Source organism: Thalia democratica, chromosome 4 (genome assembly GCF_965202585.1).
Source record: "Thalia democratica chromosome 4, ktThaDemo2.hap1.1, whole genome shotgun sequence".
NCBI lineage: Eukaryota > Metazoa > Chordata > Thaliacea > Salpida > Salpidae > Thalia > Thalia democratica.
The window spans coordinates 27927394-27941228 of NC_139168.1; the positions used below are offsets into that span (position 1 = coordinate 27927394).

Sequence of the window (13835 nt, forward strand, 5' to 3'; positions counted from 1 at the left end):
ATATTATTATTTGTTTCATAACTTTTTTATATGAAGTTGTTTGTTTATTTTAAAGGTGCATTTTTTTTAATTTGTTTAGTGCAATGTAACTTTTTTTTTTATATTTTATTTTATAAATTATTATCTTTTTTTAATTTAAAAATTAAATTATTTGTTTACTTAAAAGGTGAATTTTTTGATCAAGACTCCATGGCTGAAGACGACGTTGACCAGCATACTCCGGTGGACAGTACGTCTCCTGAGTTCGATCAGGTAAAAGACATTCCCGAGGATCTGCCTCCTGCATTTGATCAAGACATTGCTGAGGATCTGTCTCCTGGCGTTGATCGGGATGTTCAAGAAGAAAATAGATGTCAAGTAAAGAAGAAGAAGACAAAGAAATCGAAAAAGAGCAAGAAGAAAAAGGTAATCTAAAGTTTTTGATTTTTGTTTATATAACCGAAGTAAGAATTTTTGGTATCATATTTAGTTAGAAGCCTTACATTGAAAACTGTAATTACAATTTAATCTCATAATGTTTGCTTATGTACCACTTAAACTTTGAATTAGTTACGTTGTACTATTGCTGTAACCAATTTTTCCACATTCTTCTAACTAAACTATTTTGCGCTTAAGCTTTCTTTAATTATGTTTTTTAAAGTCTGTTCTAAAAATTGATTGTTGACTTTCTTTTTGACGGTATAAATGGTTGTGTGTACACTTAATTTTTAAATTATTTTAGCCGTTGTTGTATCAAGTTTTTTTATACAAATTATTTAGTAGTATTTTAGTGTGATAAGTCTGCACTACGTCCTTTAACAAGTAAAAGCCAGTAAATATACAACAGCATTTAAATTAAAAAAAAAATAACTTGGAAGTACTATCCACCTACTTATTTTTACATTGTATTAAAAACTCTGCTTCAAATTAAATATAATATTTTCGGAGAAACACTTATTAAATATAATATTTTACAGAAAAATTCTCCTGCCGCAGGTGCCAGAGAGTCTAAAATTTTGGATGACTGGGATAAACGGTACGAAAGCGAGAAAAAGGTTTGATACAAGTTATATCGATAAATTCAAAGTTTATTAGCATTTATGATATACACAAAGACTTTGTTTGACGGGTTAACAAAAACAACACAGTGTTTTACTTTAGGCGTGTTAGAAATACAGTGTTTCGTTATCATGTTTATAACATTACAGCAGTTTCCACAAAATTTATTTTATCAAAAACCTAAAGTCGTATTCTTTATTTCAAACTAGCAACGCAGCTTTGCGAAGTTTTTCGTGATATCTAGCAAACATTTTTTACATTTACAAATCATGTTTCAACAGAAAAATTCGTATGCATGGCCGACTTACGAAACGGACGACGCCTGCGACATTATGGAGTTGGCGCAGAACCACAAAATCAAATGTTTGTTTTCAACACTTTTATGTCTTTTTCATCATAATTACAACAGTTCTTTAAATTGTTTTCGTTTATAGTTTTTAGAACAGTTGTATGGCTTACATTCTCCCCCTTATCTTGTCAATGTTTTCTAAACAAAGTGTTATGTTTTAACATGGTCGTTTACATAACTTGACAGTTGGAAAAAAATAAGTTTTTGAACGTAACGTTTTACAGCTGTTAAATAAATAAAAAATAGCGTATTGATAATTAAAATTCTGCGACAACAGCTGCAGTGCAGGACTGCTTGGTTTTGATCGGCAACGATTACTTCTGCAAGTTCTGCTTCAAAAGGCTGGCGAAAACAAGCGACTCGCTGCAGAGTCACTTCGGCAATCAGAAGCACATCGAGTGTTGCAAGTTTTCCACAACGATCAGGATTATGAGTAAGTTGTTGCTAATCTAGTTCTACATTTTCAAAAGCGGTTAAAACTTGTTGCGTTTGCAATATTCGTTTTGGATATAAACTAAGTAGTTTTTAGTTGTCTTATATAAAAAAGTAAAATAAATAGTGTTTACGAAATTAATTTCATTTGTATAATCAAGCACTACCATTTGATTTTAATTTTAAATGCTCCCCGCAAATAGTAAAATTGAATAAAACGTTTTAGTAGTACGAGTTTGGTTTGAAATTCGTTAACATATTTTATAGATGGTCTTTTTTGAAGTACTCTGAATTAAAATTATTTTTTTTTTACAGGCGTACCTACTTCTGCTGTGAGTTGATTGTTAAATTGTTTAAATCTCATGTTTTTTGTACACAAACTTAATCAAAAACATTAGTTTACTAGCTTTTTATTTTAATTTCCAAGTATAATTATTTTATTTTTTGTAGTGTGTTAGTTAAATTAAATGATTTTGTAAATACTCTGCATTTTACTTTTATGTTTCACTTACACAACTTGGTTTTTATATACGAGTATCTAAAACAACGTAACCATTTTTAATCAGGTACCACTGGACTACACTAAAGAACACTTAGAGTGAGTTTTTCACTTGATATAAATTTATTTTGATTTATGATTTTGAGTACAACAAAATGTTATTCACTCCGGCATAAAAACGCATATTTGAAAATAGCATTCGTTTGTGATCTGAATTTATCTTAATATAAAGACTGTTGCAGCAAGTTTAAATTTTATTACCAGTTGCACTAAACTTATGAAAATAAATCTTCACAGAAACAAGTTCAACGTCGGAACAACACTTAAACCAAACAGATTTGACACAAATATGTAAGTTAAAACAGAAATAGTAGCTGTATAAATGAGTTCAAACAGAAAATTTTAATTTTTTTTTGTAAAAGTGTAAAAATGTATACAAAATATTTGTTATAACTTTTTGTAAAACAGTATTTGTTCAGCTTTCGAATCACTTATACTTTTGTTAAGAAAACTTGATGAAGTGTTTTTTGTTTTACTTAGACTTTAAAAAAACTTATAAGCAACAAGTTCCTTTTTTTAACTTGTAATTAAATTCCAAAAAGAACCAAGTCTGCTTTTCTTGTTTCTTATATAGTTAGAAGGTTGTAATTTTATTTTAATTCAATATTTTAAAATTACAGACGGATACACAACAGTGACTACAGAGATTGTAAATACATACCAAGTTAGTTTCCTTATAAGCTAAATTTATTTTCTAAGGAATTTTAAATATATATTTTTTTATTCATTAAGTTTGAACTTCTGAAATCTTATAAAATCGAAATCAAATTTTAAAATTTAGTTCTTAGTAAGATTATATATTTTCTTATGCATTTGCTAAAACCGTTATTTTCCAAAACTGTATTCATTGACCAATAAACAAAATTTTTGTCAACCACAATCAACTAATTTAAAACATCAAACCAATACAGTAAATCTGCAATCTTGCAAAAAATAATTATTAAAGTTAGAATTGTTTTTAACTCTCGGCAGGATTGCCACTTTACCTGGAAAAATCTCGAATTTGACAATTTGAGCAAAAAAACCTGGAATATTTAACAGTTTAAACATGTTCAGTAGTAAAATTTCGATTTGACACAAAAAATCTTTTGCATAGATAAAATTTTTTGTCGTCATAAAAAAATATTTTATAAAAAAAAGATTTAAAGTAGCTTTACAGTATCTCTTCAATGTTTTTATACAATTTAACACAGTTTTCTTGCCTTAAACTTAATTTTAGACTAAAAATAAACTCACTAGTGTTTACTCAAAAAACTGGAAAAATTTTTGATAAAACTAGTTGCAACCCTGTGTTGGTATCCACAAATCAATACACACACTTGTCACCAACCACAATCCTATTTAAATATTAAAACACAGCGCCCCTGCACAAGCAAGACGTGGAGAACCAACAACGCGCTTTGCACAGCTACCGCGCGAACGCCAACCAGAACAGAACCGCGCAAAGCAAACTCAACCAGCTGTACGACCAGGTACCGTTTGGCAACCCGCAGCAAAACATGAGGAATGCTCTCACTAACAGCTCCAACACAGGTGTTTAAAAAGTTAATTTTGAGCCTTTTCCATAAAATAATACAATTGATCTTTAATCTGGTATTGCAGTGTTGCTGTGACTTAACTATGAAATTCATTAATTATCTTTCAATTGTTAACGTTTAAGACATTAAAAAATCAATTTATCTTTTAAAAAACCTGCAACAATCTAAAGCTTTCATTTTCAGGTGCGAACCGCAAGTATGTACCGGTGAAAAACAATCGGTTGAACGGTGTTGGTGTGAGTGCCAACCGTCAAACAATCGGCAACGGGCCGAAGAAAGCGGGACTGAACGTCAAATTGGGCAAATTGGGCTCCCTGGGTTACAACAACGAGGCTAACAGTTATTTGTTTACTTTCTACTCAAACTCACGCTAAATAGATTTTTATAGTCACAAAAGAAGTTAGCGTGCCAATAACGCTGAGTATTTTTATATGTTCAACTATAAAAAAATTAAATCAGTTTCTGAAAGTAATCTATGAAATCTGTTAGTTGTTGTACAAAACTTTTTTTTATTTTCAAGGTACTTTAATTACTTACTAGTAATGTGTTATTTGTATTTAAGCTGTGTGAAACACATTATATAATGTTTTAAAAGTAAGTTTTAAAAAACATGTTAATATTAAAATTCATATTAACTTATAACTCATTTATTTGCAGGGTACGCAAAAGGAGAAGATAAACTTAAGGCTGCCCAACGACCAGGATTTTTCAGAAATGCTCATCAAAGTAAGATTTCATTTCGTTCAACGTATTAAAGTATTAGATATATCTATCGTTTAACATTGTGAACAGAACTTTAGGAATATTCTACTTTGATTTTTACTTTAATGTTCATATTTGAACTGCAATGATTTTAAAAAGTTATTTAGTTGTTAAAAACTAAATATTCAATATACGACAAGTTTTGGAACAAATCAAATGATTTTAGTATATGTAAAACGTAGTAAAATAAAGTCAATATTGTAATGTTTTCAATTTTATATATATATAATTGTTAGTAAAACTTTTTTATAACACAGACTTTTAAATACCAACTAATAACAGTTTACATACTTTGTAATAATGGTTGTAGAAAATATAAAAATTAATTACTGTTATAGAAATGTATAAACTAAGTTCTATTTGCAAATAAGAAAACAAAACATTAAGTTATTTACTTTGCAGCAAATTAAAGCTTCTACCATCTTAAAATTATTTCCATAAGTTTTTCTTCAATTCCCATATGATAACCTGTAAATTACCACTTATAAAATATTTTTTGCAGCACCCAGGCCCATTGCTCCGAGACCGACTTCTGCCAGTTTTAAGAAATACGAAAAAGTGCTCACAAAACCGCTCAGGCCCGGTTACAGCCAGCCACGCGGCAAAGGTCATGCGTACAACCCCCCACATATGAACTACAACCAGCAAACGGCCATCAACAACTTGCTCTACAGATTCTCAGGTTACTATCAGGCTTTTTTTAAACAAGCTCACTTTTACAGTGATTAAGTTATGAGTGCACTCACACTTATGAATAAAAAGTTGGAATGACATTAGAAAATTTAGATTGTACTTGGTATTTAGTTACAATTATATAAAGTATTTAATGCACGGTAAACACAATTTACTAATAAAATATACACATAGATTATTAAAAAAAAACTATACTAAAGCCTGAAGTATTTTTTCAGGTAAAAATATGAATAAAGGAAATAAAATGCAGAGTATTACCCGTTTGAAACAACCAGCACTAAAAAAACCCACCATAAATATTTCTGGTAATTATTTCAATGTTACAAAATATTATAATAACATCTTATTTGCATGTTTAAAACCTTGTTTTAAAAAATATAAATTTAATGCTGATATAAAGTTAATAACATTTGTAGACTGTTGACTTATAATTAAACACTAATATGATATTTGAATTGACCACTAAAGCAAACAAAAATTAATAAACAGTTCCCACACAAATGAACGGCCAAAAAGCTTTGAAAAGGCCGGAAGCTCCAACGCATAGAGCCGTGCCTCCGAAGATCATCAAGTTGGACCCAAAAAATATAAACATAACGCAGTTGAACGGGGTCAAAATATTGAAAATCCCCAAAAACGGTCAAATTGTCAGGCGTTTGGACAAGAACAGTCCCGTCATTCCCATAACTTTGAAAAGTTTGGAAAAGTTAACGCAAAAAGCAAGTCCTATGACGCCTCAGATGTTACCAAAGGGAGCTTCTGTGAAGTCACAAAGCGCAGCGAACCAACATAACGATGACGTCATAGTTATCGACGACAGTTCTCCGATAAAAGGACCCGGAAGGGTCGTCAGCACTGTGGGTAAAGTGGCGATTCGCACCAACAACGTAAACAGTGCTAATACATCCAACACGATCAGTACCACTAAATCCGCGGCTCACAAATCGGCCACGAAACCCGACGTCATTGTTCTTGACGACGATGATGACGAAAAGACGCTTGGAGGCGGTGAAAAGGACGCTGACGGAGGCAACAAGGTCACGAAATCAGCACCGAGCAGTGGCACTGCGGCGAGTGAGATGGAGTCAGCTGCCAGCAACAAGGTAACTGCTAAAAACGCAGTAGCAAACAGTGATACTGCAACAAATGTTATTTGCATAGATGATAAAAGTAAAGGCAAATCAGCTGGTGTTACTGAGGAAAATGCCGACGACGTGGTAGATATGAAGTTGACCGATCTTGCCAGCAAAAACGCCGACAACGTAGTAAAAGTTAGTTCAACTGATTGCAATCAAAAGTTACCTGGCTCGAAAACCACCGAGTCCCCGGCTAAAAACAAGCCAGTGGAAGTTTTAGATTTGACCAAAGATGACGGCACCGCGGGAAACAGGCTGGGCGCGGGAATTCTTGGCTCCATAACATTGCAGCACGTCAGCAACCGCTTCCTCCAGGAAGATGACGTCATAGTACTTGGAGATGACGCGGAAACGAACAAAAGTGCCAATAAAAATGCAGCTGAAACTGAAAACAAACTTTGTGTGGAGAAAAAGATAACTGAAAAGGTTGATGCGACTGCTGAAAGTCGTGAGGCGAGTAAAAGTAATGCCGGTACTGTTGTTGAAGGCGAACAAAAAGAAACCGTTCCTGCCGAAAAAAATAGTTCTGAAAACGACCAAGTTGACTTACCAGTTCCCGAGCCAATGGATGTCGAAAGCGGAACTGAATTTATGGAAGAAAATAGAGAACCAAACGGGAAACTGTCTAAGGAAACATTGAACAATGAAGAGTCCGCAAAAATGGATGTGGACAATGAAACGAAAGAAAACGATCGTGTTGTTGGTGAACATGAGTCTGATAAAACTTCCGATCAGAATAGCAATGAAGCTGCACAAAGTACAAACCAGTCAGACAATTCAAGCTCAAACAGCGGTGAGGAGGCTGAATACTCTCCTGATTCTGGCCCACAAGACTTCGAAGAACAGGTTTTTTGTTTAATTATTCAAATTAGCGCAACTAATAGTAAGACTATATATAAAAAATTGTTTTTTGGAACTATTTTTATAAGGTATTTTCTTTTATACTTTTATATCAGATTTTTCATCTCAAATTAGTTTTGATGAAACTAACGCCATAAGTTTTAAAGATAAAAAGTTATTTACTAAATTTTAACTTAGTGTTTGGAGTCATCTGATGAAGAAGATCAAAGTAATCCTGAAAATTTAAACATATCTAAAGATGAAAAAGAGAGTTCAAATGATAAAGAAGTAAGCATTTTTTATGAAAAATCAAAAATTGTTTTGCTGAGTTTTCAATTATTATCACACACTTAAAAATTACTTACTAAAATTATCACAAGTTTCTTCTCAAAACTAGTTATAAATGTTTTAAGATACCAAAAGGTTTATTTTAATTATGATGACAAATATGAGTTTTATTTGTAATTAAATTTGTTTTTTCTTTTAAAAACAAAAAAAGTATATAGTAAATTTGTAGCTAACAAGTGTATCTAACAGAATCTACTAAAGCAAATCTTAACTAATAAAAGTTATATTTTTGTTTGTTTTAATACTGCTTTTTTTTTATTTTGAAGTTTTACCAGTAACTTTTGAAACATAATGTAAATAATATTATGTTTTAAGTGTAAAAAATTGAATAAAATAACTTTTTAAGTTTCTAATAAACTGAGGCTCTATGAATGTAGTTCAGGGTAGTTTTTGTTCACTCATTCGCTTTTTGCTCCGAATAAACACAATCCTTAATATTTCAAAACTATTTTTTTTATTAAAAAATACATTTAAATTAGGTTTACAGTATCTCTTCAATGTTTTTATACTTTTTAAGTCAATTTTTTTTTTACCACAAGTTTAATTTGTACTAAAAATGGACCAACAACTTATAATTTAAAAACCAGGAAAAAATTTACAGAATACCTTTGGAAAATCGGTAATTATTTTTAAATATTCTTCTAAAACCAGAAATTAATAATTATTCAATTAATAATAAACATACTCAGACTAACTCCAGCTAGTTTAGTTATTTATCTTAAATATTAGGTGAGTTTCTTATGACTTTATTTATTATTTTTCTCAAATTTTTTTTTTCTTAAACTCCTCTATCATTATCTTGGTGTTTTTAGGTATTTAAGCTTGATTTTTCTTTTTTTATTAGTATTTGGCTTATATTAATTATTTTTTAAAATTTGATCACAAACTCAGGCTTAATTTATTTTTTCTGCAAAATTTTTACTTGTTTAGATAATTTTCATAAAACTTGGGATATTTTTTAAAACATTTGTTTAAATTTATGCTTTGATTAAGTGATGATGTAACTGTTCTAATGTTGTTTTTTTATTTTCAACTGATTTTTCATAAAATTCAGGCTAGTCTTTAGTCACTCTGGCTGGCTTTTTTGCTACAAAGTTTGGTTTAATAAGTAATTAAGTTAAAATTCAGAATTAAAAAAACTAGTTCAATCAAAAAATTTCTATTTTTAGTTGCTTACGGTTGTTATGCTAGTACAGTATTATTTTTTCTACAATGTTTCAAACTTATAAATGTCTGTATCTTTTTTACTTCGGTTTTGGCCAACTAGAATACTAACTAGCCTGCATACCATTTTTAGCCTCAACTTATTTGTTTTGATATTTTATAATAAAGTCCTGCTTTTATTTAAGAATATCAATTTGTTTTGACATTTCCTTTTTTTCAAATGTATATTCATAAGGAAAAACGATTAAATATTACAGTGTTGCTACGTCCATCAATAGATCTTCTATATAAACAACTTCAAGTATTAAAAAAGAAATTGAACTTTTAAAATCTCAAACTTTTTATCATTAAATTTCATAAATAGTATTTTTTATATCTCATTAGTTATAAACTATAGAAATAAATAAATATATATATATATAAATAATTGCTTATAAATGTACTCAATTAATTATAGTTTTAAAACTACAACTGTAGTTAAGCAATAATAAAACAATTTATAGAAATTTTAATGTAAAAATATTCAATTGTGTATTTTATGTTTTAGTTTAAATACTCTACTTAGTTTTGAATTTAATTTTATAATTTATAATATTATTGAATTTAGCTGAATGCAAAACTATGCAAAATTTTTTATGATGTAGCTTTATATTACAAAGAATAATTAATACAAAAACAAATATCTACAAACTTATAAACAAAGGATAGTTTTGCTTTCACATATGATAACTTCTCTTGAATAAATTTAATTTAACTTAATTTTTCAAAGTAGGGTAATTTATTTATTACCTGACTTATTTAACAAAATAACCTATTAATCTAGAATCTCCTATTTAGAATTTCCTTATAATCTCCTATTAAAGATTTCCTTCTATAACTCTTCTTATAATTGAAATATTTTATAATAATTATTATTTAAAGTTATAATTTAAAATTCTTAGTAAGTTTATCAATTATTATGATACATTAGTTATAATGATTTATAAATTATTTAGTAGGTAATAATGATTTAAAATGATAAATAGTTTTCTATTCCTTAAAATAACTTTTCTTCTCATGGTGCAAACTTTTTCACAGACCTCTGTCAGTACGGCACCAGTCAAAGATGCGATGTATTACACAAACAAGTATCCTGGTGATTTACTGGAACACGAAGGAGGATTGGCCTGCTGTTGGTGCTTTGAGGTGATTCCCTTTGAACAGGCCGAACCCCACATGAATGACCCTAACCACATCGAGAACAAGCGAAAAAATTTTACGCAAGGTTGTTTATTTGAGTAAAAACTTCAGCTAAAGTAAAGATTAATGTTTTTGCTAAAAGTTGTATATTTTGTTTTTGATTCGTTATGTGTTTTTTTCTGTTGTATGTTTCAACTACAATCGTTTTTATAGGAGGAGAGCAAACTGAAAATGAAGGTGAGGAGCAAACTGAAAACGAAGTGAGAACTTTTTGAAAATAATAAGTAACAAGATATATATTTTTGAATTGTATTATACCTATCAATAATGTAGGTGAAAACAAATTAGGAATATGTTTTTTTTCACAGGATGAACCAATTGAAACGCAACTGCTTGAAGAGACAGATGATGAAAGTTCTAGCAATTAAAGGTTTTCATTTATTTATCATAGCTTGCTTTTATAGCTTCTAGGTATTTAAAAATAGTAGGTAGTTTTTTATTTAAATAATAATTTTTTCAGAAAAAATTGAATTTTATGTGTTATCTATAATTGCTTTAAAACCTCAGTATTTCTTTAATAAACATTTTTAGAATAACTACAAACTTTATGTCTAATATAACTATGTTTGCAATGTAAATGTTATGTTATGAAACACGGTAACAATTTTTTAATTTAAGGAACGCAAACTTGATTTTGAAGTTAAATGGAAAGATGCTGTGTAAAAAAAGTTCAAGCTACAGTTTTTATTTACTATTTTTTGGAATTAGTACGTTTCTTTCTGCCACGTTTTTGGTATGCCAGTTCACACAAACCACAAGTTGTTTGTATTACAAAGGCAATAATGGCATTTCTTTTTATGTTGATGTAACTTTGAAAAGCCTTTTCTTTTGGTAGCAGTTTTGACTTATGCTCGATTTTACAAATAAAGCTGCTGTTTTGATGCACAGTTTGCTAATTTTGTATTTGTCCTCAGCAGCAAAAATTTTATGTTTTTTTTTTCTTAAATAAAGTTAAAATGTTTTCATATCCTTTGGTTTCTTGGACCAATTTACAAAGCTGCTTATTATTTTAAGGTATGTGCTACCTTTAAAATTGTATATAAAATTACTGTTTTATTAAGTAGTTAGTGAAAAGTATTAAGATATTTAAAAAAAAAGTTCAAACGTTTTTTGCTTTTATTTAGTTATTGCTTTTTTCCAGCTTAAGTTTATAAATAAATTGAGTTTTTATACTTCAAAGACTAAACATACAATCATGATAAACTTCCTAAAATGTTCTAATATATAATAACAAAATTATAAACAGTGTTAGGAAATTGAATTTAGTAAATTGATTTTTTTGTTCAGTTTTTGTTGTCTCACATTTACTTCAATATGTTTTTGTTAGTGTATATCTTTTTCTCTTTTGTTATTGTCAATTAAACCATAAATAAATAAAAAATTAGCTTATTTTTAACTTGTATCGCTTCCATTAGTTAAAATTTTGAATAAATTGGTTTTCTATAAGACCTAAAATAATAAAAACTAACGTATGTTTTGTGTAGAAACATGAAGTTAAATATTTATTTACTACTTAAAGGGTTGCCATAAAACCTGGAATTTAAAGATTTAGGCAACAAAAATCTAGCAAAAAACTGAAGTTTAAGAAATTTAAAAAACTGGAAAAACCTATATTTTTAGACTATTTTACATGTAAAGTAATGAAGTTCAGATTAGATAAAAAAATCTGTCATGTACAAAAAGAATAGTTTGTGTTGTTTACAGTTTTGTTTTAATAAAATATAAATAATGAAGCAGTACAGTATCTTTTTAATATTTTTATACTGTTTAGGATTTTTTTTACCCTAATTTTAATGAATTAGTAAAGATGGACAAAAAACTTATATTACAAAAAACCTGGAATAAGTTTAGAACACCTGGAAAAAAATGTTAAAAAACCTATGGCAACCCTGTGTTTAAGGTTATTGTATAAAGTAAATAACAAATGAAACTTTAAACAACAAGCTGTAAAGAACTACCAAAATTGGATTATTTTTTTTTTTAATAAGCATATAATTTTTCTAAATATTATAAATTAGTTTTACTAAGTTGTAGAAACCGCTCAGTTCTAACCCACAATCGATTCCGACCCGATCAAATCTTAAAACCGCTTACCGACCAAGGGTTGAGGGTAAAAGTTATAGTAAAAAATATACTAAAAAATAAAGATAAAATAAATAAACAAAAATAATTAAAAAACATGTTTGACTGGGAATTGTAAGTATACCGTTACTTATAAAAAATATAAAAACTAAATGTTTAAAATATGACTCCTAGTTTTATTTATAACAATGATGTATAATGTATAACTTGTTTCTTAACAACACGAACAAAAGTATTCATATATACCCCTTTCTGCTAGAATTAAACAATTTACACAACAAAAAAAAATTTAAATTTTATTTCAACTGCACGTAAAAAATACAATATCATGATTAGCTTGAATACAAGTTACACCAAAGTAGCTCTTATTTGAAATCAAAAGAGTTGTAATACTGAAGGTAATATAGTTTTTTCTAAACCGTTTTATTTTTTGTAAAAAGTTACAATTTACTCCAAATTTTTCGATTGTTGTGGGTTAAATAACTAATAGTTATACTAGTTGAAAAAAAGAAATCATAAAAAATTTATCTAAGCCTATTTATTTCTTGCACTAAAAGTTTTCAAGGAGTTTTTAAAGTAGTAATGATTTATTTGTTTTTATTTAAAAACGAGCCTCATCAATTATTTTCTATTTTAAAAATACAAAATAAACAAACGTTAAAAAAAATAGATTAATATTTAGTAGTAAGTTAGCTTTTAAATTTTCATTTATATTTTATATACAATGTAGAAAGAACAGCAAAATTTTTAGAAAATCCAAACCACAGGTAACATTTTTTAACTTCTTATAACTACGTTTTGAGATACATCAGTATTTGCCTCTATGTTATTAATTTAAAAATTATTTTTTTAAGGGTTTGAGTATCTATAAGATTTAGATTTTGGTATGTTTAATATAAAATATTGACATAAGTATGTCTTAGTTATTTACTACTAAATCTAAAAACAGTTATTAAAGCCTACTAGTGATGAAAGATTCGATAACCGAAAGGGTTTTTCGTACACCAGGTCCTTAGAACAAACTTTTTGAGCGCTTTTTTATCGTTCGATAAACAATATACTAGTAAACGACTATTACGAGATGTCTCGGTACTTCTAAACACCATTAAAATTTGTAACATATTCATAAAAACTTATCTAAATATTTCGAGAAACTTTCCAACTGAGTTACAAGTAACCTAGATATGATTTTTACAAAATCTTTAATAATTTTGTTTTTGTTTGATTTAAACAATTCTAAAGATTATTTTGTCAAAAGTAAGGGTTAAAATTAAAACATTTCTAAAGAGTTACTAAAGAGACAGGAAACATTTTTATTCTGTTGACGATACTGTTTTATAACAACAACATAAGTTTTTAAACTAATTTAGAGATAAATTAAGTGATAAGAAACGTCCATTAAAATATTGCTTCAGTCATTTAAACTATTTTAAAATGTTTACTTAAATGATTTGTTTTAGTTTTAAACTATAAATTACTCAATTAAATTATATTTTTTTTTAAATAGTTGTATTAATAGTATTTGTATAAAAATACACGCAAAAAAAGTTTATTGCTAAAGTAAAATTAGTTTTTTACTTTGATTTTATTATAAAAATTTTAAATAAGTTTGGTCTACTTTTCAACTTTTTTTTAAACCAAGTAGTTTCAACTTT

At 28.3% G+C, this 13835-nt stretch overlaps 1 protein-coding gene across 1 annotated transcript in view; it reads left to right on the forward strand.

Moving 5' to 3' along the window:
- The window catches only part of LOC145833199 (uncharacterized), a 62572-nt gene extending 52259 nt beyond the window's left edge, over window positions 1–10313 (forward strand). The window contains exons 32-48 of the mRNA XM_082940398.1: window positions 167–405; window positions 957–1034; window positions 1320–1401; window positions 1665–1820; window positions 2135–2151; window positions 2386–2417; window positions 2616–2669; window positions 2999–3042; window positions 3738–3911; window positions 4100–4255; window positions 4574–4642; window positions 5181–5360; window positions 5590–5676; window positions 5861–7353; window positions 7546–7635; window positions 9937–10123; window positions 10252–10313. Of these exons, the coding sequence (XP_082796524.1) occupies window positions 167–405; window positions 957–1034; window positions 1320–1401; window positions 1665–1820; window positions 2135–2151; window positions 2386–2417; window positions 2616–2669; window positions 2999–3042; window positions 3738–3911; window positions 4100–4255; window positions 4574–4642; window positions 5181–5360; window positions 5590–5676; window positions 5861–7353; window positions 7546–7635; window positions 9937–10123; window positions 10252–10313 (3200 nt within the window). The remainder of the gene's footprint in view (window positions 1–166; window positions 406–956; window positions 1035–1319; window positions 1402–1664; window positions 1821–2134; window positions 2152–2385; window positions 2418–2615; window positions 2670–2998; window positions 3043–3737; window positions 3912–4099; window positions 4256–4573; window positions 4643–5180; window positions 5361–5589; window positions 5677–5860; window positions 7354–7545; window positions 7636–9936; window positions 10124–10251) is intronic.
- Window positions 10314–13835: the final 3522 nt, after the last annotated feature.